General features: G+C 35.6%; 1 protein-coding gene across 2 annotated transcripts in view; it reads left to right on the plus strand.

Annotated features, from left to right (window-relative positions):
• Window positions 1-320: 320 nt before the first annotated feature.
• The window catches only part of galnt9 (polypeptide N-acetylgalactosaminyltransferase 9), a 92,134-nt gene continuing 65,076 nt past the window's right edge, over window positions 321-27,378 (plus strand). Inside the window, exons 1-2 of one of the 2 annotated variants that reach the window (XM_052596494.1) lie at window positions 321-412; window positions 21,634-21,814. In XM_052596494.1, coding sequence (XP_052452454.1) covers window positions 21,648-21,814 — 167 coding nt within the window. In that variant the 5' untranslated portion in view covers window positions 321-412; window positions 21,634-21,647. Of the gene's footprint in view, window positions 413-10,075; window positions 10,911-21,633; window positions 21,815-27,378 lie in introns of those variants that run through there. The other variant, XM_052596483.1, reaches the window with a different exon arrangement.

Genomic DNA, 27,378 nt, shown 5'->3' on the forward strand with positions numbered 1-27,378 from the left:
TTTTGGAGCTCAAATCTCATGGAATCCTACACACAGGATAGTGGGATATCATCAGGCAGCGAAGAATGCTTTCAGACACATCCTTTAAATCAGCTGTGTGTTTGATTAAGATTGGGGCTGAACTTTGCAAGACAGTAGTTCTCCAGAAACAGGACCATGATGTAGACCAGGGATCCTCAAATATGGACCTCGAGATTCACTTTCCTGCAGAGTTTAGCGCTAACCCTAATCAAACACACCTGAGCATGCTAATCAGTGTCAATCAATGTCTTGGGGATCATTCGAAAATTGCAGACAGGTGACTTTGATCAGGGTTGGAGCTAAACTCTGCAGTGCATTGGACCTCCAGGGCAAGATTTGAGGAAGGAGGATGTAGACCATGTCTAAAACCTTGGCTTAGAAACAGAGCGAAGTAGGTAAACTGCTCAGGTCAGCATGGTAGCAAATGAGTGCAACACCTGATTAGTGACTTTGTGAATTACCTATTGAGCTAAGTGCTCATTATGGAAAGCAGAAATTAAGATATCCTCAAAAAGAGACTGGCAAGAGCCTCATATATTAGGATCATTTTAAATGTACAAAGCACAATTAATTTATTTGTCTGTAGCTTTTAAACGGTTAATTTTTATGAAATTTCATATTTGAAAGTCAATCGCGATACAAAAGATGCCTGGTTGAGGAGAATGGATGAAGCATTACCTTATTAGTTTTCAAAGAACACTGTTCATTGCTTAGAAATATGCAGATCTTCATGCAAATTGCACGTAAAAACATCAAAGAATGTGTTACAGACTTGTGCTTTAAAGTGCACATTCATCACAAGCAGGGGTATTTTTGGGCAGTATACTGCAAATACTTTGTCTGCCATTTGCATATAATGTTGCTATTTATATTCCAAAATATTCTTTGAATTCACTGTGCTGTTTTTTTTTTTTTTTTGCATTCAGAAATGTAAATATTATACTAATGTGTTAGAAACTAGCGTCCACCATGCAGCAGTCATAGTTCTTACATAAAGTTGTGCAAGTTAAATGCCATAAGCTTTTAAAAAGCTTTAAAAGCAATGTAGGATTAATGCATCCCTGATGTTTTTTAAACATCCTAGAGAATAAATAGATGATCTGTGCAGGAACATTCTTGAAAACAGCTTTTTGCAGTATATATATATTTTTTCAGCTTGTGTCTTTTGAGAAAACTGCAGAGCAATGGTCTGTGGCCTCCTGATGAGAAAATGGAACAATTAGGAGAGGCCATGTTCCAAAAACATTAATCAAGTCTATTGAAATTAACTTTCAGTTGACTTTTCTTCGTGAAAGGAGCTGAAAAATTGTGAGATCCTGTATTGTAGCATTCAGATGAATTTCAGAAGAGGCTTTGTCAGTAACCACACTTTATTTTGCATTAGTGCATTAGATATTTCAGAGAGGTAATGCAAAATTTTTCTTTTTTTTTAATGATAAGAATTATTGTGATGAGTTGTGGAATTCTTGATAACCCATTAAGTCTCCATTAAGAGTAATGGAAAGTCAGATGTAAGTTGTCCCCCAGCTGTTTATTCATCTAAAAGATCATCGCACCAATCACAGTGCTTTATGCCGATTATTTATTTCTTTATACTTTTATCCCCCTACATATAGCACAACATTAAGGTTCTACTAATTTTTTCATTAGAGAAATATATATATATATATATATATATGAATATTTTGCAGTTACTTTAAGATTATCATATAAGATTATTATAAGATTTATTATTGTATTTTTAATGACTTACTAATTCATTAGATTTTAATTCAACCATAATGTTATATTCAATTACACAATTCACAGTGCTTCATGGTATTTTAGTTTATCCCCTCATAAAAGACTTTAAAAAATACAGTGATTTTCATAGATTCTTTGTTTCAAGTTTGTAATGGTAATATTCATTTTCAGAGCTGGTTGATTTGAACTCTTTGTTGAAGGTTTATTATTATTATTTTTTTTTTATGAATAACTTCTGAAGACTGCTGAAAAAGCGGGCAGTTGCCCTCAATTAGCAACCTGCAGATCTTCTCCCAGTTCATCTCCATTCTTCTTTTCTCCATGTGATCTCAACAACCTCTACGTTTTCTCCAACTTTTGTCTTTTTAAACCACAACCACACTCTGTCATTTTACTTAATTCTTTTCTCGAGAAATGCAATGCATCTACAGTATCTTTAATTACAATTACATATGAAGACGGGGTGGGGGAGGATAAGGCAGAGGAAGTGACAGAGGAGCTAAAGACTACTTTGATCTTTCTTGTCTTCTACATTGCCTCGTGTTGAAAAAAAAAAAAAAGATTAATGGTTGCTCAAAGTGGTGCTTCTGTATACTATATACACACACACACAAAAAATGCCATGTTACTCGAACTGGGTCCATGATAGTACTTCTCTGTAGTAATTTTGATGTTGATTATACAGAACTATTGTGGAAAGATGTGATATGTGGGAATTGCTATGCAATGTTCTGATTGTGTGATAATTAAAATGTTGTTTCTAGGTGTTGCCTGGCATATGAATTATTTTAATTATTATTATTATTAATAATTGTTTTGATGTTGTGATTTTGGGTATAATATTTGTCTTATGCAGTGTTATGATTTTCTGGTGCTGGGATGTCAAAGCTGTATCTGCTTTGATTTGTGTGTGATGTTTGAATGCAATGATATCATGTTGTGATTGTGGGATGCTGTAATGCTCGGGTTAGTGATTTTGTGTGCTGTGGTAAGTGTGGTGATTAAATGTCTGATTGTGTGATTTCAGAATGCCGTGTTTGCGTTTTTATCATTGTGTGATTGCTGCATTTATGTGATGCAGTTATAACAAGTAGCCACTGTGCAATGTTGTGATTCTGCTAAACATTCAGATTATAGAATGTTGTGTGTCTGTGTGATATTGCAGCTGTGTAATGTGATTTTTTTAAAGTAAAAAGTTATATATGGCAGTAATGGTACTATTTGTGTGATGTTGAAATATTGCTTGCGTGCAGTATGATATCACTGTGATATCCATGTTATGGAATGTTGTGATTGTCTGATTTTGGAATGTGTGTTTTTTTTTTTTCTTGTTGGAATGTCAGTTGTAAGATGCTATGATTGTGTGATGTTATAATGATGTGAATGAGCAATTTTGCACTGGGATAATAATATGTCGTTGTGACTGTGTGATGCTGGAATACTGGGGGTTTTCTGAGATGTTCTGTTTGTGATGTTATTATGCTGTGTTTGTATGATGTGATGGAAGCTATATGCAATGCATTGTTTGTGAATGATGTCATTACGTGATGTCATTACATAATGTCATACGATGATATAATTGTGTAGTTGTGGGATGTATTGTGGGATGCTGTGATTGTCTGAATAATTGTAAGATGTAATGTAAGAATGATGTGAATGAACAATACTGCAATGTGATGTTATGATGCCAGAAAGCGGGGTGGGTGAGGGGGTTGTGAATGTGTGATGTTGGTGTGTGATTATCTTGAAATTGTGTGGTGTAAGCATTTCTGTATTGCTGTGATTGTGTTATGTGGTATTTGTGTGATGATGACAGTTGATCGGATAGGTGTGGTTGCTGGCTTGTTGCACTGTTTTTCTTTAATATCCTGCCTTTCAGTCTCACTGTTTGCTTTCTAGCTCCCAACTGTTCTCTCGGCTGAGGGTGTGTGGAGGGATTTGTGTTAGTGTGTGCATGTGTGTGCGCATAACTGTCTGCTAAAGGAATGATGAAGGGGATTTGACCATATGTGCATGTTTGATTGTATGGGTGTTAGGTGTCTGTTCTGCTATCTGTAGTGATATGATGTGTATGTAAAACATCATAAACATCAAGACAATAACAGCTGGTCTGTAGATGCCCACAGATGGACAGAGAGCATGCACATCCCCCCCAAACACACACATACACTCCCTTTTTCCCAAACACATACACACACATACATATTGGCCTGTTTCCCTGGTGACTAGCAGGCAGGTGCAGCTTCTGCCAGTTTTTAACTTTTGCAGTGAAATTGGAGCACAATTCCTTGTGTTTTTTTTTTTGCCAAATTCATAGCCAGACGCTGCTCGTCCTTCTCAGTTAGTGAGATCTTAAGCCTCTAATTAAGAAATAACCATACTAATCACCCTCATAATCTTCATTATCTCCCAGTCTCTAATTAAAGGACTTGTGCCCAATGTATGACCTGCATGTGTATCCAAAAGTTGTAAGTGAAATATATATATACCTTAAGTAGATCACATATTTAGCTTGACATGAACTAAACTATGATATGTATATATTTATTAGGGCTGGGCAAGTTAACGCATTATTATCACGTTGACGTTTTAACTGACTATTAAAACGCAGACAATTATTTTATCGTGTTGAAACCATTTTTTTATTATTATGAAAGTCCGTTGCTCACTGGTTCTGAATACACATACAGACAAATCATGGCTCACAGAAGGGGATGCTTCCAAACAAATTATTTAGACTAAGCATCAACATTCACAAACCACTGTCCACTGTTATTTTTTAACATAAAGAAAGCAACGTGCTGGTAATCATGACTTTATAACTTTCCGATAGCACCTGAAGGCAGTAGAGAAGCACTCTTGCTCAATTCAGTGGAGTGAATCATTTTGTTAATTTTGTGAGAGAATGAGAGAATCTTGCCATTACACAACAGGAGATAATATAGACAGCAATACACTTATGTCAAAAGCATAATTAGATTTTTTGGTCAAGGATTCAGATCTATAATGCAATGCAACAGCTCGCATGTACTGTATATCTGAAGTCACTAATGTTAATTATTCCATTCTAGCCAACAGACTCCAGCAAAAAGGGACAGTTGCTTGAGCATAATTTGCATAGAGTTAAGCTCTGCCCTATGCTCCACAGTTGAGTCAGGCCTTCAAATTGTAAATATTTTAAAATTGAGATTTAATGGAGCTGTCTTGAGAGGAAGATGAGTGTGAAGGTGTGATCATTTGTCAATCTGGTAATGCCCTAAATCAGTATGCTACTACCAGATTATCTGATTAAGTCCATAAACAAAATCTTGTTTTTAGTGCAGTATGTAATGCTTGCATGTTTAATAAGCACAGTAATGTAAGCTGGCAGGGGTTGGGGTTGAATTGGTAGCTGCAGGCTAGCTAGAAGTGATAATGTACAACTCTGGCAGACTTCTAGACACTCCGGTGAATTAGTGTCATTATATATTAGACAAAAAAGTTCAAAATACAGGGGATTTCTTAGGCTGCTAATAGAGAGTAATATGGGTAGACTTGCATTGTGGTGAATCCATCCATCCATCCATCCATCCATCCATTTTATTTTAAATATCCAAGAAATTATAATAATATTATTCCAGTAAATGTTCAAAAATCCATAACCACTGTGAAGGAATAAGCTTTTCTTAATCAAAACCTTGTGTTTTTAAATTGCAAATTGAATACAGCATGTTTCTTTTAGTCACATAATTTCACTACAGTTCATTTGAAAGGTATCCTCTGACAGAGAAGTAGAAACAAACCAATAAATAAATGAATAACTTGGCTTGCTGATTAAGCACCTGAGTAACTGATAAGTAGCAGTTACTCAATTTCCTTATTAATGATGTGCTTTTCAATTGGTAACAGCTGTGAATCGGAGAGGCCTTTGGTCTGAATTACAGAGAAGCTGCTGGGTAAAGACACATTACTTCAGCTCTCCCTTAAGTACTCTTACTCCTTCTCACTCACTCACTCACTCTCACTCTCTTCTTTTCAGATCTGTTGAGATTGGTGTCTAACAACTAGTTGCACAGGGAAAGACTGGCTACCCCTTGAGCTAATACTGCTAAAAGCCCTGAAAGGCAAGTGACATTGGCTCTTAGCTTCTGTAAGAAATAAAAGCACAAAAAAGCATGTCAGTGAGGATCAGCTTGGTTCAGGTATATTTCATTTTTTATCTCGGTGGTGTTGAAGTTCAGCAAAATTCTGTTACAAAATCCAATTTACCATTACACAAGTATTTTAATCCTCAACTCTTTACATTAGGCTCTGCGTCCAATCAACAAACAGAGGGCAGGTGGGGGCTGTGACTTAGCTGCTAAGCGCAGAATTTAAGATTGTAGTTTAGGTTAGGGAAATCAAAAACGACAGCGGATATGGAGACACGGGATGCTATTTGCTCTGTTGTGGAGAATATTCCCGGCATTTGCTTAAATGAGGTAAAAATAAATATATTTGGCTTTCTGTTCATGATAAAGACAAAATTCGACTGAAAAGCTACATTTGTCCCATGGACTACTTAAAGCTACGCTACTTAATTGAATATTTAATTGTTAAACAAAATGATGGAAATTTAATAATGAATAAAAAGTAAAAAATAAAAATGTCAGCCTACTATGCATGGGAGAAGCTTGAAGCCACAACTACTAAATCTCAACCAAAAAAAAAAAAAAGAGTTTGCAAGCAAAAATGGAAAGTAACAGTGCCTGTAATATAACATGAATCAAGATAGTTTGCATAGCATCACGTTTGGTGTTCATGGACTAAATTCGAAAAACAAAGTTTATGTTGTTAACTATATGCCAATTTCTAAACCAGTTACTACTTTTGTCTATTTTGCTTATAAATAATCTTCCAAAGTTACAGTTAATAAAACAACATATATGCTATACTGACCCACTCATAAGACGTTTAAAAAAAATATATATATATCCATCTTTTGTTAATGACATTTGCACTTATAAGGTGCTCATCTTTAACCAGTAGCACAGCGGTGCACCTCAAGCCATCAGATTTATCTGCACATAGTAATGGAGCCAAAACCCATCTCACATAATTACCAAAATCTCTGCAAGTAACTTTTAATTTTATGCTCACACTAACTGCTAAAGAGACAAAAGTTACATAGTGTAGCTTTAATAAAGATTTGGGGTGTAAATTTTGGGTGAAACCACAGGAGTGTGGTAAGCACCAGTTTATATACCCTTGCACTGCATTGTGATTGACAGGATTAGATGAACAAATTCCTCCCTTTCATGTCAAACTACAGGTACTGGACTGTGATAGCTTCAAAGCAGGTGAAATGGAAATAAAAATGAAACAATGCGGGGAAAACAGGTGAATCTACAGGGTTTTTTTAAAGCATCTTGGGAACCATTGTTTCAAGGCCAAGTCTCTCTAACAGCATGAGCATGCATTAGGATGCTATTGTGTGAATTCTCCAGTGTTTTCCCTAGCTTTATTCTTTAAATCATTTATTATTTTATTTTGAAGTAACCGAGGCTACATGGGTTGCTTTGAGAGGATTAAACTACAACACCTTTAGGCAGGGTTAGTTCATTGCGCAATTTGTTTGAGCATTCGCAGCTTCCGTTTCATATGTTACTGGCTGAACAAATATGAGTTTAAGAAAAACAGGGTGCAATGTTTTCCTCAACAGTATCTTATTAATGATTTTTAGGATTTATATGGTGGGATACCTCTTAACTGCTCTTGATCTATGACTTGTTTAATTAGTCTAGCAATACAAATATTGCCTATGGGCACTATATGTATTGAACAGCAATGTGAAGTGTGAAAAAACTTACAAGACAGTAATACATGTTTCTGTCTGTTCCCACCCTAGCTGGTCTATAAATAAAAGAGGGTACGTTTCTCTGCATGCATTGAATACAATTATCCAGGATGAATTCTAATATAATACATCTGTGGAAATGAAAATGAATTAGGTCGCCCACTTTACGCAGCCTAATCAGGTAAATGCATTCTCCCTCACACACAATGTTTAGAATCAAATATTAGCATAATGTGTCCTGCAATGTTATATTAATATCATTGAGATACTATAGTTTTTCATAAATATTTTGATTCAGTTTTATTTTAATAGTTTACAATTATATTTTTTATTTTAGTTAAAGTATTATTAATTTTGTTATGTGGTTTTAGTAGTTTTAGTTTTTATTGCTTTTATAGAATTTTCTGTTTTAGTTTAAGTTATTCAGTTACATTACAATGAAAATGTTTGGGTTGGAAACTAGCTGACAGAGTTTTTTTATATTTTATTTTATTTCAATTAGTAGACTTTGGTCACATAACAGAGTACAGACTTCATAATCATGGGAAGAAGGAGGCGAGAACAGGCAGACATTTAAATCAAAGTGTGACGAGTGGGGCAGGGCCGAGAGCCGTGGGAATGGAGCGAGGCCGGTGGAGTGACTTGGAAATAAGCAACACCTGCGCCACTCACCGGTCTCGAGTCCCACGGAGGAGATCGAAAGGATACAAAAGAGGAGCTATGAAAGTGAAGGATGAGAGAGGACCAGGCCTGGGCTTTATTTTGTGTCTTGTGTTTATTTTGTAATTAAACTTCGCAATCACGGGAAAAAGAGGCGGGAACCGGCGAACATTCAAATGAAAAGTTTAATTGTGTAAACTGCATAACAATATATGGTCCCAGTTTACAGTATGTGTCTCTAATACCTGTGTACTTACATAGTAACTACATGTTTGCGAAGTATGTATCCACAGTGACACTTAATATAAAATGGGACCAATATATTGTATTCTGTATGTGCTTTCATTTAATACTGTACATTATTGCAAATGTAATAAGACATCTATTTGTCTGTGAATACAGGTGTGCAGTATGTCTGCATGCTATAGCTGACATTGCCATTCTCTTCTCCTGTCTCTTTTCCCCTGTTTGTCTCTGTTCAGCTGCAATTTACTGGATTAATTCTTTAGATTGAATCATTGGTCAGGCAGTTCCCATGGCAAGCATTCAAGTTAGCATGGTGCTAGAATTGCCCGTTGCCATCTACACGTGTCCAGTATGCTCATCTGTGAATGAAATTGCTCACTGTTTTCCAAAGGTAAAAATTCTTTCATTATTTACTCAAAACACAAATGTAGAAATTTTGAATAATGTGTTTTACATGCAGTGCTGTTTTTTTTTTTTTTACATGAATGGGGATTGAAGATGTCTGCTGTTTTTCTGGAGGGCAGTAGTTTAATTATTAATCCACACGATAGGAAATTTTGCTTCAGGGTTTTTCCCTTCTCATACTTTTTAACAGGTTCAGGTTTGTCATGCTAATTCACTGTTGATCAACAGAAAGCTACTTGGTTGGTATGATTCATATACTTTTAAAATATTGACTATAGACAATGGACTTTTTTCTGTCAGTGAAATTTCACTATTGTGATTATACAATAAAAGTATCGTAAAGGTGATCTGACTTAGGCCCTGCATTCTAGGTCTTCTGTGGTCATATATAAGCTTTGTATTTTTTTTTTTTTTTTTTTTTTTTTAAGATGAAGTCTAGTTGCTTTGAAAGAGATGAGTTTTCAGATGTGGCTAGAAAATTGTCTGGTATTCAGCATTCTGGAACCCAGAAAGGGAGTGGAAGATCATTCCACCAGTCAGGAATGGTGAACGAGAATGTTCTGGAAAGCGATTTTGTGCTTCTCTGTGACGGTACCACGAAGCATAGCTCACTAGCAGATCTCAGACTTCTGGAGAGGATGTAGATTCGTAATAGTGAGTGGAAGTAGGCGGGTGCTGAGCCTGTGGCTGTTCTATATACAAGCATCATTGTCAATGCTTGCATAGTAAAAAAAAAACAACACAAAAACGAAAAAAAAAAAACCAAATCTGCTTAAATAACATCGAGCTGGCAAAAAAGAACTCAAGATGGAGGAGGAAGACAAGTAACTTGGCTTGAAGAATAATGAACTTTAGAAAGGTTTAAAGGTCTATTTTTATCTAAAGTGCTAATTTCACAAGAATAAGTCATTTCAATTCAGAATAATAGCTCATGTATTTGCCTTATTTACACTTGAGGGTAATTTAAAAACATTATTCTCCTACAAACTCTCTGAGTTGTAATTCAATTGACCAATCCCCGCGAAAACATTAGAATGTAGTAAAGCAGCTATCCTCATCATCGATCATATTCCAGTCTTTCATCCCCTCACACAGTCTTTTTGAATATTTATGAGTTTGCAGACGTCACCAGAGCGCTGAGCAGTGCGTGAAAAAGCGGGATGTGAGTGAGGGAGGGAGGGAGCATGCGGGGAGCGCGAGAGAAGAACGCTGCCATGCAAAGCGTCGCTTGACAGCGTCTTTTTTTACTTCCACCTGCGTTCGTCGTATAAGGATTGTGGATTTCATCCCCCCGGCCACTGAAATCGCGTTTTACTTCGATGCTCAAACGCGATGCATCTTTGCTTTAACGTAGTTGCGTGAATGATGCTGCACACGGAGGATCATTGTCTGAAACGCACTGACATTTAAAATGAGCAATTTGAACCGTGCACATCTCATGCGTTTCGACTCCTGAATGCACAGCGTGATTAAACTCGTGCTTTTAATCGGAGCGTAATCTCCGTAGGCTCCTCTGACACATTTCTAAACGTTTGTTATGGGGGTCAAGACAACAACCCGAGGCGGTGGGATTTGATTGCGACTCATATTACGTGTTTTTACTTATATATCATTATCATATATACTTTCATGATCATAATTCGCGCTCTTTGATCAGCTGTTAAAATTGTGAAACTGCTTAACGCGGGTTGTTGTGTATGGTGCTGAATGGACAGCTCCCACCACAGCGGATCATATGGATCAATATTAGGGGTCTGACAGTGTCGCTCTCGGGCTTTAATGGCTGTGGCACGCAAGATCAAAACTCTGCTGACGGTCAACATTCTGGTGTTCGTCGGGATCATCCTGTTCTCCGTCTACTGCAGGATCCAGGACCGATCCGAAGAGCTCGTGCAGATCGGGAGGTTGTCTGATCAGAGACTGCGAGGCAGGAATGCCAAAGTTACGAACTCCATGGACAGACAGTCCATTCTCAAAAGGCTCGAGCGACTAGAAGATGTGGTCTATAACCAGTTAAATGGTATGTGGGCTTTAAGCATCTTTGACTTTCATTAATAAGTAATTTATAGGCATTATATAATGCATGATAGATCAGTCTTTACAGGACATTTACTGTAGATATGATTTAATCTAGATTTACACTTTGGATTTTAATGGAATTGTCGTCCTAATAACTTTAAAGTGCTATCAAATAAATTAGAGAAATTACAGTATAATATCAAGGATGCAGTGCCTGATCTTTACAGAAAAACATTTTGTCCTGTGTCTCTAAGCAGAGGGTTTTCAGAGGTGTTGTTCTAGAAGTTTTGTTACATTATGAAAACAAAGTATGCATTTTTAAGAGTCTGTTATGTCTTTCCATATGTGTATTAATTATTTGAGATCAGTTGAATTAATATAAAATAAACATGCAATCTTACATGCTTGTCTAAATCTGGGACAAAAAAAAAACTGACCTCTCCTTATGAACGTACATAAGTAAGCAGAGGAGGATATTATTATTATTTTTATCAGGATGGTTACTTATTTTTTAAAAGCAAAATATAATGCAAGAAACAGCAGTGAATTAAATATTACAATGATTTTACGTCCTGCCATTAAACAAATTATCTTTCCCCACTGTGTTCACATAATTTTGGCTAACTTGATTATGCTTTTGGCCATCAATGCGAGATTTAGAAGATTTGTTTAGTTTATTTTTGTATTTTTAAATCCATTTTTCATAATCCCATAGATTTTACACCAAAATCATTGTAGAAAATAATCAGCAGCTTCTATCTGGGCCTGTAAAAAGGAATTGTCCTACTGCGATCTTACTTCTCATGCACTCGTCCTTGCCTTAGCCACACTTGTGCTCTCTCTTAGTTATTTTCTTCGAAAATTAGTGCCCATTACCTTAATCAGTATGTTCCTAGACTATAGAGACTATTTTCTCCTGGAGAACATGTGAAGGTCATAGTTCATGTGATGTGCTATCTTTCCTTTAAACGTCTGTTAAAGACCTCTCACTCCCTGTTTGCTTTTCTTAGTGCATCTATTTGATCTTATTGTTATTCTGTAAGACCAGCACCATTTGTGTATGAAGGGTAGTCACTCTGTCAGTTTGAATTATCCTTCTTGCATTTGGAAGAATGCCAAGAGGCACTGCTTCACAAAAAAGCCCTCTAATGTGCCCTACTGATTGAGAGGGCTTTCGTTCTGCACAAGTGCCACCACATATTTCCCCCGGAGGCTTTTCCACTCTGTAGAATTCATCAGTCTGTCACAAATCTTCCTGATGTTGGGGCCGTTATACATTTCATTTCGACACATTTTTATCTGATGCACATAAAACTTGTGCAATAGGCACTCGTCGATTGTATGTGATATTGAGATTGAAATTGTTTTTCCCTTCAGGTTTTCACATTTCTGTTGCCGTATTTGCTTCCAGTGGTGATTTGACATAATTGTTTGTTTTTCAGTTGTTTATCGTCCTGACAATGACCCAGAGGATTATTCAGGGTCCAATTGCATTTCTAGGACACAGCGAGTTTTACAAGAAAGCAGTATTTGTTTGGTTGTAGGCACACTCATCCCTTGAAACATCTTAACAAATATGCTGTAAATGTTGGTATTACCATTAGCTGAATGAGTAATTTTCCAGAGAAAATATAAAACATTATCACAGACAACGTTCCTGGTTTGAGATGGAAAGATGTGTCATCATTTCTCACCCCTTCATATAACATAGCATGATCAAGCACCTGGGGCACCAGTGGTGTGCTTGGCAAAATTGCAATTTACCTTGTTAAACATACACTGTGTTGCATGCAGAATATGGTGTGACCTGACCGAATGGGTTGCATTTAGACATGAATGGATTATTTTTACCACAGTTTTTTTTTTCTTTTTCTTTTTTTTTGAAAAAAAAAAATAAACAAACAAACAAAAAATCAATTCCACCTTAGTTTTAATGGGCATAATGTTGTATAAAAGCTATTAAGAATTTTTTTGAATTTTTATTATTATTTTTTATGTAATTGTTTTTCTCTTTGTTGAGTCTCTCATTTACTGTGGATTTATAGACAAGTTCGTGGCCAGTTGTATATGTGATGAGCTTGTGTAGTTGAAAATGTTCTGAAAATGTACTCCCTCTCAGACCATCCAAGATATAGATAGATGTTCCTTTATTGGAACATTCATTCAGAAATCTTCATTTAAGAAATGTAGCATTATGTCAGTTCTGCAGCAATGGATCCTCTTTAGTAAACAGGTGCTATCAGAATGATCATTCAAATAGGAGAAATTTCTTCACTGGAGAAAGCTATAGAAGACTTCTATTTTAGCCAGAAGCAACAATTTGAATCTAATGTCTTGATGAATTTGTTCATTATAAACACACAGCTTTCCACTTAAGATGATAGACTGTTGTGTGGATTACGTATCGATTATCATTATGTTTTTATCAGCTGTTTGGACTCTCATTCTGATGGCACCCATTAATTGCTGAGGATCCACTGCTGAGCACAAATGATGTAATGCTAAATTTCTCCTAATCTGTTTCAATGTAGAATCAAACTCATCTACATCTTGGATGGCCTGAGGGTGAGTATATTTTCAGCAAATTTTAATTTTTGGGTGAAGTTGTATTGTGACCCTTTGTCATTGTATACTGTAAAGTGCTTGCTGATTCTTCTGTAGGATAGCATCACCCTAATAAATCTGACTTTGTGGAATAGCTGTGAAGCTAAAGTGTGTGAGCGAAGTGGAAATGTCACTGTAAAACCTGAATAATTGGGCTCTTAAATAATACATGGAAATCAGTTGCATTGAGCCTGGAGAGTGAAATTAATTTACATTGTACAAAGCTATACAGTACAATAAACTATGACTGCATAGATTAAGGTAATCAGTGCAGAAAGTGAAATGCCATTTACTATTTGGACAAAATGAAAAAGTGCATTTAACAGCAAAAACTGCAAAGAACAGTTCAGGGATAGGTAGTGTGTGAATTCTGACACAGTTGTTTAGAAATGCTGGATTATTGTGAAAAGACCTTTTGTCTGACTGCTATTACAAATGCAGAGCTATGACAATGTGCAATTAGCCCCCTGATTAGGCAGCAGATCTACCGTGAGCATTACCGCTAAAGTGTGCTTAATTTCTACAGCTGTAGTTTGGTTTATCTCCGCAAACAAAGATGTGGAAGACTAAACCGATATCTACCTGGGAAGTGATATGAACAGAGAAGACTACATTACCAAACAGTTTGGGCTTTTAGAATTTTTATTTTTAAAATGTTTTTAAAAGAAGTCTCTTCTGCTCACCAAGGCTGCATTTATTTGATTAAAAATAAAGCAAAAACAGCAATAATGTGAAATATTATTAACATTAAAACAATTAACACAGTTTTGTGTTTTCTTTTGATGGCAAATTTAGAATTTTCAACAGCCATTACTCCAGTCATTAGTGATATATTATCATTCTGACTTCTTAAAAAAATTAATAAATTAAATAAAAATCATTCTAATATGCTGATTTGGTGCCCAAGAAACATTTATTATTATTATTAATGTAAAAACAAAAATGATTGCATTACATCTATATGCCTCATAGCAAACACATTTGGCACTTATGTGGCTTCTATGTTTAGTGTTCAAAAGGTAAATTTGGGAAGTATATATTTGGCTTACCGCACTATGCAGGAACCCCCTGTAGGGTTGAGGTTGTGAAGATGCCCCATATGCCATATATCTATAAAGAGTACAATGTTGTTCTGATACAGTGTGCTAGCACTACAGATAATGCAATTTTCTCTGTAATTTAGAGTCAGACTGAAATTCAATGGAAGAAATGAAAATAACAATAATTGCTCCCAGTGTATAACATAATTGTTTCTATATTGAAATATTTTTGTTAAATATTTTTCATAATTCATATAACCTGATTTAAATGTTTTACATGTTCCAACTCAGATATTTTGATTGTCTTTTCTTACTTTTTGCATTATAATCAGGCTAGTACATACAGTATTACAATACCATTGATGCTTTATGGCCCAGCACATTTTAGTGTCTAATGCATTAACAGTGGACTCCAAGGGGATTGTCCATTCCTGCCATTTATTCCCCCTTAACCACATTTTCCTCATAAATATTTATGCTGCACTAGCATCAATTTTGACATGCGTTTATATATTCATTCAGCCCCTAAATCACATCAAAAAGGAGTATCTCTTATCCTGAAATCCATAGATGGTCATAGAGATATTTATCTTTTCTTTTCAAACCTGTTACATAATTTAAAGCAATTCAGAGTAAAGTGCAGTGAGCCTGAATGTTGTCAGAGCACTTTAGTAGAAAGTAGAGATAAACTTGACTCGTAGTATCACAAATAGATCATGAACGGATGGCTAAAAGACCTCCACAAACAGAGAGCGGATTAAACCACATGGGTCAAGCCAGTGGCTGAAAGGGTCATGACCTGTATCGGTTGTTGTTGTTGTTTATATTACATAGTTGTGTGATCACAAACAACATGACTAGTAAAAGGTGTGTTTATTGCATTTTGTTCCGACGGGTCCAGAAATTGTATTATAATTAATTTGCATACGTTCTTTTCATAATATTTATTTTATATTATATTATATTTTACAGTGCAGCGATTAGTTATTATAATATAACATTACATAACATAAAAACATTATTGTGATATATTGTTTTATTTGTTTATACACTGTAAAACATGCTGGGTTCATTTTTACCCAAAAATTTAATTTATTATTATTATTTTTTTAACCAATGTGCTGGGTTGTTTTTCTGTTACTCAGGGTCATTATAATTCAATGTTGGGTAGTTTGTGCCAAACCTGTTTAAACTGGTTTTATTTGTTAACAGTCATTTCGTGTGGTTGTTTTGAGAAAAAAAAAAAGACTGATGGGAAACTTCCTGAAAGAAATTAAGGTTTGAAGGGAGTGAACACAGTAGTACATGAGCTTAATGGAACAAACAGAGTCTCAGGAGACATAGGAGGGTGGACAGAGCCAGTGGGATGGCAGGCTCAGTCGTGTCCTCTTGCGTTGGCTCTTCTGTCACGGCACGCTCTGGTTCTCTGCCTGCAGTGGGCTCAGGCAATTGCTCTGTGCAGTGGGGTGATAGCTGGCTGGGCTCTGGGTCTGGATTAGGTGTGAGACAATAAATCGATGTGCTGATTTAACACAATATCCATATATATATAATTACTTTTAGTAATAGCATCAGCTAATTTGAATTGCAGATATTTTTGAAGCAATTATACATTTTGATAGTGTTTTATTAAACTGTAAACCCAAGAGGACACTATCAGGTTTGTGATTATGTGCAATTCTGTAACATGATGCTTCTAGTTTGTTGCTTTTTTTGTGACCTGCATTTAGTAAATTGATGTATTTTCAGTGCCGCTGCTACCCATTTTGGTGCCCTAAGCATAATTCCTTTATGATGCCCCCCACCCCGACCCCGAGAAAGAAAAAAAAAAAACGTTTGTTTTTGCCAGTTTAACTTTTTATTACCAAACATAACTCAATACCAATAACACACAATAGCAGCATCACAGTATAAAACTTAAGAACACTAAAAAGAGAAAGAAAATCTTCACAGCTTTGCTGACTTTGTAAACAGTCAACAGAATAGCAAAATACAATAAAAAATCAAAATAATCCAAATATTATTTTTTTTTTTTTTGCAAATTCAATGTCACTTTGAATTAAATTAAATAATCATCAATAAGTACTAGGGCTGTCACTTTTGTGAAAAAATCATTTTCGATTTTTAAGACATAAGTGTTCATTGAATCGATTGTAAAATCGATTTTCCATGTCTAACAAAAAGACGTTTCCTTTTTCAACGTCAATAAACGGACGAATGTAAAGAGAGAGCTGGAAACACTCAAGTCAGCAATATTTCTTATTTATTAATTTTCGGGGTCCAGAGAAGAGCATTTTTTATTCACTATATGTCCAGCTGTTGAGAAGACGCGCTCCGACCGCACTGATGTCCAAGGGACACTCAGGTACAACTGTGCAAGGTGGGGGTATTACTGCCAATTTTCCACCACAAAAGCCGGTCTCTATCAGCTTGGAATGGTCCTTTTCATAACTCATAATATCTTGTAACTAGATGCGCGAATGAGGAGAATTCGCGTCTACCATGCCGCGAGACCTACAGACGCGTGGAAACACGTCTTTACATTGTAAGTTATAATAACATAGTTTGCTGATGCTAACATTAACGTCAGCAAGTACGAGGCGCATTACGATTAGCAGCAGCACGCACATCACATGCAGCATATTTCCTGTACTTTCTAGACTAGACCGGACTAGACTAGAGCAATTATTAAATATCTTTCTTGTTCCCTCTTTTTTGTTACATATACATGGCTAAAATGTGCCTAATATTTCTATAGGCGAATGAAATAATACCGGCATTTAATGCCGGCTATTTAATGCCCCCTCAGCACTTGGTGCCCTACGCACAGTGCGTGGTGCGCGTGTTGGGAGCGGCGGCGCTGTGTATTTATGTAACTTTTTATGTAGAGCGGAAAATACCGAACAGTGCTAATGGTTTAGAAGCAACTGGCGATTAGTTTCAGTACTTCACGTTTATCGTATTACCAAAGATTTGTAAACTAGAAGCTTCCAAATCACCAGTCTTTATCAAGCTCTTTTCATTTGGAGGTTAAAATAATGGCAAGAGAGCTGTAGATTTATTTTTTTAAACTTACAAAAACAGAATAATTTGGTTTTTGTAACCTAATTTCTTCAGCTCACTGAAATTACTGCTGTCTCTTTACAGCATTCAGAGCATATTATTATCTGAGCACACATGCAAGCACATGAACATTTACGTAAACAGAGATTAAGGAGCTGAACTCTGAGATGAACAACAGGAACAGCAAAATCTCCATTGCAAAATGTATTAGCAGTCACTAAAATAATCTGAAATTAGTCAGCTAGTTCGTTTGGAGTTTGAAAAAACCTAAATCTACTCTCATAAACTCTAAAAATAAAATTTCCAGAAGGGGGTTTTCATAGTGATGCCATACAAGATTTTTTTTTTTGGGGGGGGGGGGGGGCAGATCTTAAAATAAACATTTTTGAACAACATTTAAATAAAGAACCTTTTTCTACTAACTAAATAACTTTTTGTTATGTTAAAGGTTGTCCATGGAACCATTATTTCCAATAAAGAACCTTTATTTTTAAGAGTGCATGGATGTTATAGGTTCTTCATGGAACCATCTATGCCAACAAGGAACCTTTATTTTTTAAGATTGTATAGGCCATTCCTGCCTAAACCAACTTAAGAGTTTTTCTTTTCTTTTTTTCTTAATTAGTTTAAAATGGTTTAGCTGGTCTCCCATGCTGGGTAAAGTGGTGTTCAGATGGTCTGGATCGGGAGTGTCCAAACCAGTCCCTAATATGCCACTGTGCTGCAGAGTTTAAGCTCCATTCACGCCATGTCATAATTGCAATAATTTTGAGATGACAGCACATGATACTCGGAGCTGTCCAAGTCCTCAGATTCTTAATTATGCATTTCTATGGCAACACCATCAATGCCAAAGTGTTCACGTGCCCATAGACTTTGTAATTACAACTTGTAAACTGTGAATGTTCTGAGAGAGATGACTTGGACCACATGACTGCTGTGCTATTTGACCAGCACAGATTCATTTAGGTGCTACTTGAGTGTTAATGGTGTCATAGAAACACATAATTCCAAGGCTGAGGACTTGGACAGGTCTTACTAGATTGTCATGTGTTGTTATCACAAAAGTATGGTAATTACAACATGGCATGAATGCAGCTTTAGCTCCAACCTGAATTAAACACACCTGAACCAGAGTTTAGCTCTAACCAATTCGAACAGACTTGCCAGGACATTCATAGTTGTGGTCTCATTTTGAATACTGCACCCTCTGGACTTCACATTTGTAGGCCGTGTATGTCATAGAGGATGTCTCGTTTCAGAAAGGTAATCATTATAAGATATACTGTTTCCTTTTTCTTTTGAGGCATACATAACTGTTTTTTTTCTTACTTTGGAGTGTAATGTTACTTTTCTGAAATAAAGCTGCCTCAATGAATTATGCAGCCAATAAGTGTGACCTCCAAAGGACACAGCCTTTGAAATGAGACACAATAACCACAAACATCCAGGCAAGTGTATTCAAGCTGGTTGGAGCTAAACTCTGCAGGACATTAGCCTATCAGGAGCATGATTGGACATCCTTGGTATAGAAACCCTGGCCAAGTTTGTATTCAGCTGGCCAAAACCCTCTAAACCAGCTTAGAATGTTTTGTTTTTTGTTTTGTTTTGTTTTTACATCAGACATTGTTGGCAAAAAGGTGTTTTTCTGTTTGTTTGTTTTTTTTGATAACTTTTCGAGCTGAATGTTATATTCATGGAAATGATATTGTTTTTCCTCAACATTTTGTGTATTAGCAGAACGTTGGATTAAGTCAGTGTGATATGCAGTTTCTGTCTGCCATAGACAGCTGGCTCTCAGGGATTAGTGTCAAAATGCCAGGCCACTATGTAATAGAATTCTTTCAAAACAGCCAAAAGAGGTAGCCTTCGAGACAATGGCAATAACAATGGCAGTGAAAGAGACCCAATACCTCAGACGTTTACAGAGAGGCAATAGCATTTCAGATCCAGCTTGCGAGAAAACCTCAGGATTCAAGAACTCAGCCTCCAAGACAAGTCAGCACTCTGGGAGGTCATGAATGCCAGGAAGAGAGGTGTAGCCCTGGGATGCTTTATGTAGATCAGCTGGGACAGAGCCATTTGTGGTGCAAGCCTGGTTTATAGGGTTGAGAGTGGTATTAGGGTTTAATGCTGCACCAACTGGTGTTTTTGGAAGCGACTTGTTTGGATTCCAAGACACAATTTCTATGTTCGGTTGCCAAGCACGGTTACCTCCCAGAGCAAAACCATTGGAGCAGACCTTCTCAAAAACAATTCTGTAATGAATTCATATTAAATCTAATGATGTCTGTGAAAGGATATGGTTAGTGATCAAAGAAGCTCTTTGCCTGCTGGAATGGGTATCAACTGTGTGGTGTTAAGAAACATGGACATTCAAAGTTATGAGCACGGTAAAATAAAGCAGTAAGCTTTAATAATAATTAAAAAAACAATTTTAGTTCTTCAACTTAAACTGGTTTCAGTTAGTTGCCAGTTTTATTTGTCATATAACATAATTTTCTTGATAATAGCGACAATCATTTTTTAAAAATGGTTTTGACTCTTCTACTACACTGAATAATTCATACTTTGTGTATGTGTGTGTTTGTATATTTCATGCATTATTTTAGGTAGCTTAAAACTGTATTATTTTATTATACATGTATTCTCTAAGAATACATTTATTGCCTCTGACTTTTACAATACCACAAAAAAGCTAAATAATAAGACAAAGATGCTTAAAGAAAAATATGAATGCCTAATAATGATAATGATTGGTAAAAAAAAAAAAAAAAAAAATCTGCAAAGTACAGTAGTTCAAGTGCCCCTAGATGCATGCAAATTAAAAAAAAAACATTCAAAAACATACTTTTCTTAGTTTTTTTTTTTTACCTATTGCGACTCCCAAATGATTCGCTGAACGATTCATTCTTCCAAACCCCTCCTTTGCATGATGCTAAACTGATGCTAAACTGCTCCTATTGGTCTCATTTGAATTTCATCATGCCTGTTATGCCAGATAAAGCAGTGTTTGTGAGTGCAGTGCTGCTTTGTGTACAGCATTACCAGGTAAACCGCTATTTTACCTCCAAAAGCGGCACCTAGTGGAAAAGAATGAATCTTCATTTATACCAACATGAAAAGACAAGACAAGAACAAGTTGGTGGGCAATGTGTTAATGTTTCATGTTGACAATATAAAAAAAAAACCTTGGGATTCGTTTCAGTGTTTCAGAGTCGACTCATTCTTTTGTGATACAATAACTTTATACATGGTGCACTTTCAGATGTAAAACTTTTCAGGATGTTTTCATTCACTTAGAGCTGTGTTACACACTGCATGAAAGGTAATTTTCAAAAATCCATAATAGGGGCACTTTAACAGTAGATAACAATAGGCTGGTTGCCAAGCTACTTAGCAAAGTTAATATAGAATGTGAAGTCATTTACATACTTTTTTATCTTTGGTATTGTAAAGCAGCTTTAAATATGGGACTTACGAACTATTATTAAAAATTTTTTTTAATACAGGTTGATATTCTGAAGTGCAGCTGCACAGTACATAGAAAAAGAAAGTTAAATATAATCACCTAGAATATATTTCTACATAACCATTTTAGAAGCATGGGATAAACGCTTCTGTAATTCAAGGCTTTAAAATGAACATCCTCGGATCAAACACTTATTTTTGAAAAATGAACGAATTTTTTATGTAGCTGTTAATAATTCAGTGAAACATATTTTTGCTCTTTTAAATGTCAAAATCAAACGGCATCTTTAACAGGTCTGTTACACTTGTTTTATCCCTTAAAGAAGTCTTACTCCACACTGACAACCCTTTAAACACAGTTCATTTGCTTTCCAACTTTCCCACCGGGAGGTCTGTATGAAAGAGGTGACAAAAGGTGAATGTGATATCTTGGTGTCCAACATCCAATTATCACACTTCCACAATAATAAGCCCGTACTTATGGGATATCCTGACCTTTGTCATGTTAACCACGTCAAACCTCTTTTTCCCCACATTGCTTTGCAGGTCTAGCCAAGCCCATGGGTCTGGTAGAGGGTCCTGGAGGTCTAGGACAGGGCGGTGCAGCTGCCACGCTGGGGGAAGACAGTCGAGAGAGTGAAGGGAGATATGAGGAGTACGGCTACAATGCCCAACTGAGCGACCGCATCTCCTTGGACAGGAACATTCCAGACTACAGGCCGAAAAAGTGAGCATTCTACAGTGACTTTAAACACAGAACATGCCCTTGGCTATGATGGACAGACATGTTCACTTGTGCTTTCGGGTCAATTTTTTAAGATATAAGTCATAAAATTAAGGTTATGTAGTATAAATAACAAAGTGCATCCTATATGAGATACTGTAAATCTGATGAGTTAAATCCCTTTGATTAAAAACCCACTATCACAGTGCTTCATTGTACTGAACTGGTGATTTTTCATGTGCACAGCTCAAAACAGAAATGCAGAACATTAATAACTATGACTTGGACGGTCATAAACACAATATTATAATGAGAGCAATAGAAGGAGTGACACATTCTGACTATATAGCTTAGTTCAATTCACTTGTGCTTGATTTTGTGCAATATAACCAGGGCCTAAATTTCACTGCGGACATTGTGCAAAATTCTACACATTCCTGCAGATTTCTCAATTATAAAGGAGAAAATTCCCGCAAACAATTATGCACTATAGCATGTAGATTGAGTTTAAACAGATTATCTGAGCAGAACTTTCATTTTAAAACTTTCTGTGAGATGGAATTTCACAAACAGTGTGAGTGATTGGGATTGAGTCATACCGCTTGGTTCAAAACTGTGATATAAACCAAACTGTGGCATTGGTGTATTGTTACACCCCTAATTAAAATAGACGCTGAGCCCAGGGGTGTTTAAGTGGGTGGGCCTTCATAAAACTGGGTGGGCAAAGTGTATGAAAACTGCATGTCAGACTGCCAACAGAAAATACAGCACAAAGGGTTAATATACAATACTTCTAAAGCATTTATAAACATTCATTTTAATTACAACATTTACTAATACATCACAACACTGTACCTATGCTAATATGATGCTTAAAACATGCTTGACTCAGAAGTTTCTGATCTTTAAGTCCATCACCCGCAGGTGGTCTGGCTTAATTTGTAAGTAAGACGGTTCGGATTCAGTACTAAGACATAGTTTCAGTTGGGATATATATACTTTTTAAAGAATTGATCTAATTGATATTTGTTTTGCTATTTTCAAAAACAACTTCCCAAAGGTGTGTATTTTACTATTCTGTCTTTACATTGTAAACATAACATTGTGGGTGGGACCAACAGAAAGATCAATCATAATTTTAACAAGCGTATGGTATGGCACCTTTAGCAAGAGTGAAAATGAAGAAACTGTAATTGCCATGAAAACTTGTGTTTAATATTTTTTTTAATAAATATATAAAGGTATAGTGAAATAAGATGTTAATTAGTATTATTATTCTTTAATAAATTACATCCATTTGGAAAATTAACAACTTCTCAATGGGTGGGCCACAGGGTGGGCCCATGTCAACTAGGCCCAACTTCCCACTGGCTGAGCCGCAGTGTGCAGAGGCATTTGTTCTAGTCTGTCACAAACTCCTATATTTAAAAAAAAAATAAAAATAAACAAACCTTTACGTTTTAAGTTCTGATTTTAAGTTCTGACTGATGCATATGGTTTTTGCCAGTCTTATATTTTCCAATATTATATTATATTATATTATATTATATTATATTATATTATATTATATTATATTATATTATATTATATTATATTATATTATATATACTTTTTTTATTTCAAGTAAACAAATTTGGACAATGGACCCCATTGAAAATTATATTATATTATATTATATTATACTATATTATATATATTTTTTTGTTTTTATATTTTATATTTTTTATTTCAAGTAACATTTTCTAGACTACTGACCCCATTGAACATTTTTTTTAAATGTTCTTCAGAAGATATCTGGAACCCACCGAAAATAATAATAATAATAATAATAATAATAATAATAATAATAATTAAAATTGTTATTCATGTAAACATTTTGAACAAAATAAGGGTAAGTAAATCATTTCAGAATTTTCATTTTCAGGTGACCAATCACTTTAATTATTTACAGAGATGTTCACAAGAACCTTTACTCCGTTTTGTGATACTGTATGTTCTGGTGTTCTGGAGGGAAAGGAAAAATTGGAGTGGTATGCAACAAAATGCACCTTTATTTGCTGCTTTGAATTGTCCTGCCATATATGCCAAGGCTCTTTAAAACCAACTACTCTGCAGGGTTGATTTTCAGACAACGTTATACAAAGAAAAGGGGTTTATAAATAGCTCAGTGGCTATATCACTTCCCACATTTTAGCATTGCAACGCCCTTCAGGGGAGAATCACATTAATAGAGTCAATAGCTAGCAGTGAGAAAGCATTGTGTTAGACAAAGGAAATATTACTGTGTGGAATAGTATCCCTGCCCACTAGGATAGTGTTAATGGTAGGAATGTTAATAATGCAGCAACAGTCCAGGCGTATTTTATACGGGGGAAAAACGACCTTAGAAACAGCACTGGAAAATTAATGGTCATTCATAAGATGTTATATATTTAGAACACGACCCGAAGCACAGATCCAGTGATTGAGACGAGATATCCGTATCCAGCTTTTCTATTACTTAGCTTGGTTTGTTGTGGTTAGTGGAGGTGAACTGTAAAAACTAAAGCTAAAATGAGAAAATGTGCACAGTTCGCCGGTTTTCTCTTCTTCTTTTTCTCCACACTGATGGGTCTGTGTCTCGTTGTAGGTGATGGAGGTTGCCTTGCAAATTGCTGTTCGGAAGCTTCTTGTTTTGAAGTTGTTGAGATTCAAGCTGTGTAAATCACGATTCAATGTGTGCTTTCATCTTGGCAATAATGCTTCCTGCTTGCATCCCTGATAAACACAATCATTCATGCTTCTGTACACAAACATGTGTTACCTTAAGATATCTCTGGGTGACTTGCACAATCAAAGGCATCACAAATCTGACCCTCACACTGCATGACAGGAAGGTCCTGTTATATGTCTCTTGACGTTCTAGTTATGAGAATGGAAACATAATTTTAATGATTTATTTAACATTTTGGCAGAACAGAGTAGATTTGTGATAAATAATACATAGAGAGGCTTATTGTTTGGTAAGAAACATAAAATATGTAAATGAATATGTCTGCTTGCAGTCCTCACTTGTATAATTTTGCATTCAACACAGTGAAATGTGTTTGTATCATTCCTTTGTGCAGTGCTACAATACATACAGTATTTTATTATTATTTAACGTATTTCTTTGATAGCAAAACTTAGTTTTAAGATGTCATTACTCCAGTCTTCAGTGTCATGTGATCCTTCAGAAATAAATCAAATATTCTGAATTGGTACTTATGAAACATTTCTTACTTTTAGCAATGTTGAAGTTTAAAATAACTGTTTTCTTTTTTTTTGTTTTTAAATAATTTATTTATGTACTGTTGTAAACCTGAACTTTTAGCAGTGCTGCTAAACATTTTTGTGAAAACCTTAATCTTTTTTTTTTCTGGATTTGTTGATGAATAGAAAGTTCACTGCATTTTTTAAATTGAAATATTTTGTAACATTATAAATGGCTTTATTGTCACTTGTGATCATTTTAATGCTTCCTTGCTGATAGTATTAATTTATAAAAATAAAAATAAAATAAAAACATAAATACAAATTTACTGGGCCCAAAAAGATTAGAGAAAGGGACATTTATTTTTCATCAGTGCCTGAACAAGAAATCATTCTAGTTGAGGCAGTAAAGTCTAAAATCAAGTTATAAATTGCTTACAAAATAAGCATTTATTCTTGTAAATATATTGTTATTCTACTGTACCATAACCATTGGCTGCCACACTATGCTCTTTAGGAAGCGTGAGTACACTAAACAGGCTTTAATCCATGGACCACAGGGAATATCAATACAGGCGACAGCAGGAAAATACATCAACTTCACGAGTAGACCCGACAAACAAGAACTGAATAGACTAGTCCTTTTAAAGGCAGGATAATTGGGGAAGAACGAGATATACCTGAGATCAAATTAACACAATCAATTGGAGATAAAACTGGGTCACAGGAAGCAAAACACACATAGACAGGTCCATAATCTTACATTGGTATTAGTTATTTTGAATTGTTAATATTATATATAAATGATCTGCACTAGATACAAATGTTTTTTGTATGTTTGTTTCTGAAAGTGAACATTTATTCTCATTAAATGTGTGACCAGATCCTTCCTTAAAATCATAAAAAAATAAATAAATAAAAAAACATTGTTCTTAAATTCCTGCCACTAATCTTTCAGCAACTGTTCAGCAGCTATAGTGTGCAGACATAATTTCTTGAGGTTTATGGGTGGGTTATTGGGTGTTTGTATAGGTCGTCTTTGTGTCATTTGTGCCCAGAGCCTAGTGGTCTTTTGATCCGGTCCTGTAGGACAAAATCAGTTATATTCAGCCAACAGCAGTGAGCCTCAGAGTGGTTTGTGTTTCTGACACTGATGCCCTGCAAACAGCTGTTGATGTGTTGGCTAATTGAGGAGTCATTCTCCAGAGGTCTTTGATGTCCAGAAATGGCAGTGCACTGATGGCCGTTTCTCTTTAATGCATGTTTAATTGCAGATCTCCAGGATAGCTTGTTCTTCAGTATCTTTGGTCGAAGGTCTAATTTGTATGCTTTGTAAAAAATAAAAATCCTTTTTTTATGCAGCCAAAAGACAAGTAGTCTCTTAAAAAGGTCAGGCTGACCTTAGCTCAAAGTACTTGACGCAAATTAATTTACCACCAACAGAAGAAAACAAATCGATATAACTACATCAAGGAACCCTTTTATTATTGACTCAGAAAAGGATGAAGGAGGAAACTGTATGTAAGGAGACTGAACATTCACAAATTAATTAAATGAACTGTGTGTACATTCCGTGTTAGGGCAATAAGAAAGTGTTTATTTTATAAAACGTAACATATAAAAGAGTGGATGGATTGTTCTTTTTCTGAGCCTTTATCAAGGGGGGATGAGATCAAAAGGGTTTTGAGATCTATCAACACTCTTTCTTATACCGATGAGATGTTTTCAATGAAAACATGGTGCAGTGACAAGGCAAGTTATGATTTTTTTAGTGGAGGTATATGATCACAATCAGCAAGTTGATTCTAGTCTGGAATCAGAGCGCAGAGGAAGTGTTAAAGGTTAATGTGAAGTCTTATAGAGAGAAATGGTTCAGAGAGAGGCAGAGAGAAAAGAGTGAGAGAGAGATAGGAATACATCTTCATTTAGGTGTCTGTTTCTGTCATGCTTTGTTCCTGGTCAAATTATGATAACTGGACAGCCAGCTTTGGCTCTATTTCACACAGATGAGTCCATCTCTCATCCTGTTACAGCCTGTAGCCGCCTGCCCCTGTCCAGCCATACAAATTCAGACTTGAGCAATGGCCTAGATCGCATGTATAACTAGAGCAGCGAATGTGTAAAATTACCAATGGTCATTTAGCTAAATTAATAACTGACACAGTATAACACACTATAAGTGCAGGCCACATTGTGTGGGAAAAGCATCTCATTTGAAATGCACATAAAGACTCTTTTGTCAATTGTAAATTATATATATATATATATATATATATATATATATATATATATATATATATATATATATATATATATATATATATATATATTGCATT

This window comes from Carassius gibelio, chromosome A5 (genome assembly GCF_023724105.1).
Source record: "Carassius gibelio isolate Cgi1373 ecotype wild population from Czech Republic chromosome A5, carGib1.2-hapl.c, whole genome shotgun sequence".
NCBI lineage: Eukaryota > Metazoa > Chordata > Actinopteri > Cypriniformes > Cyprinidae > Carassius > Carassius gibelio.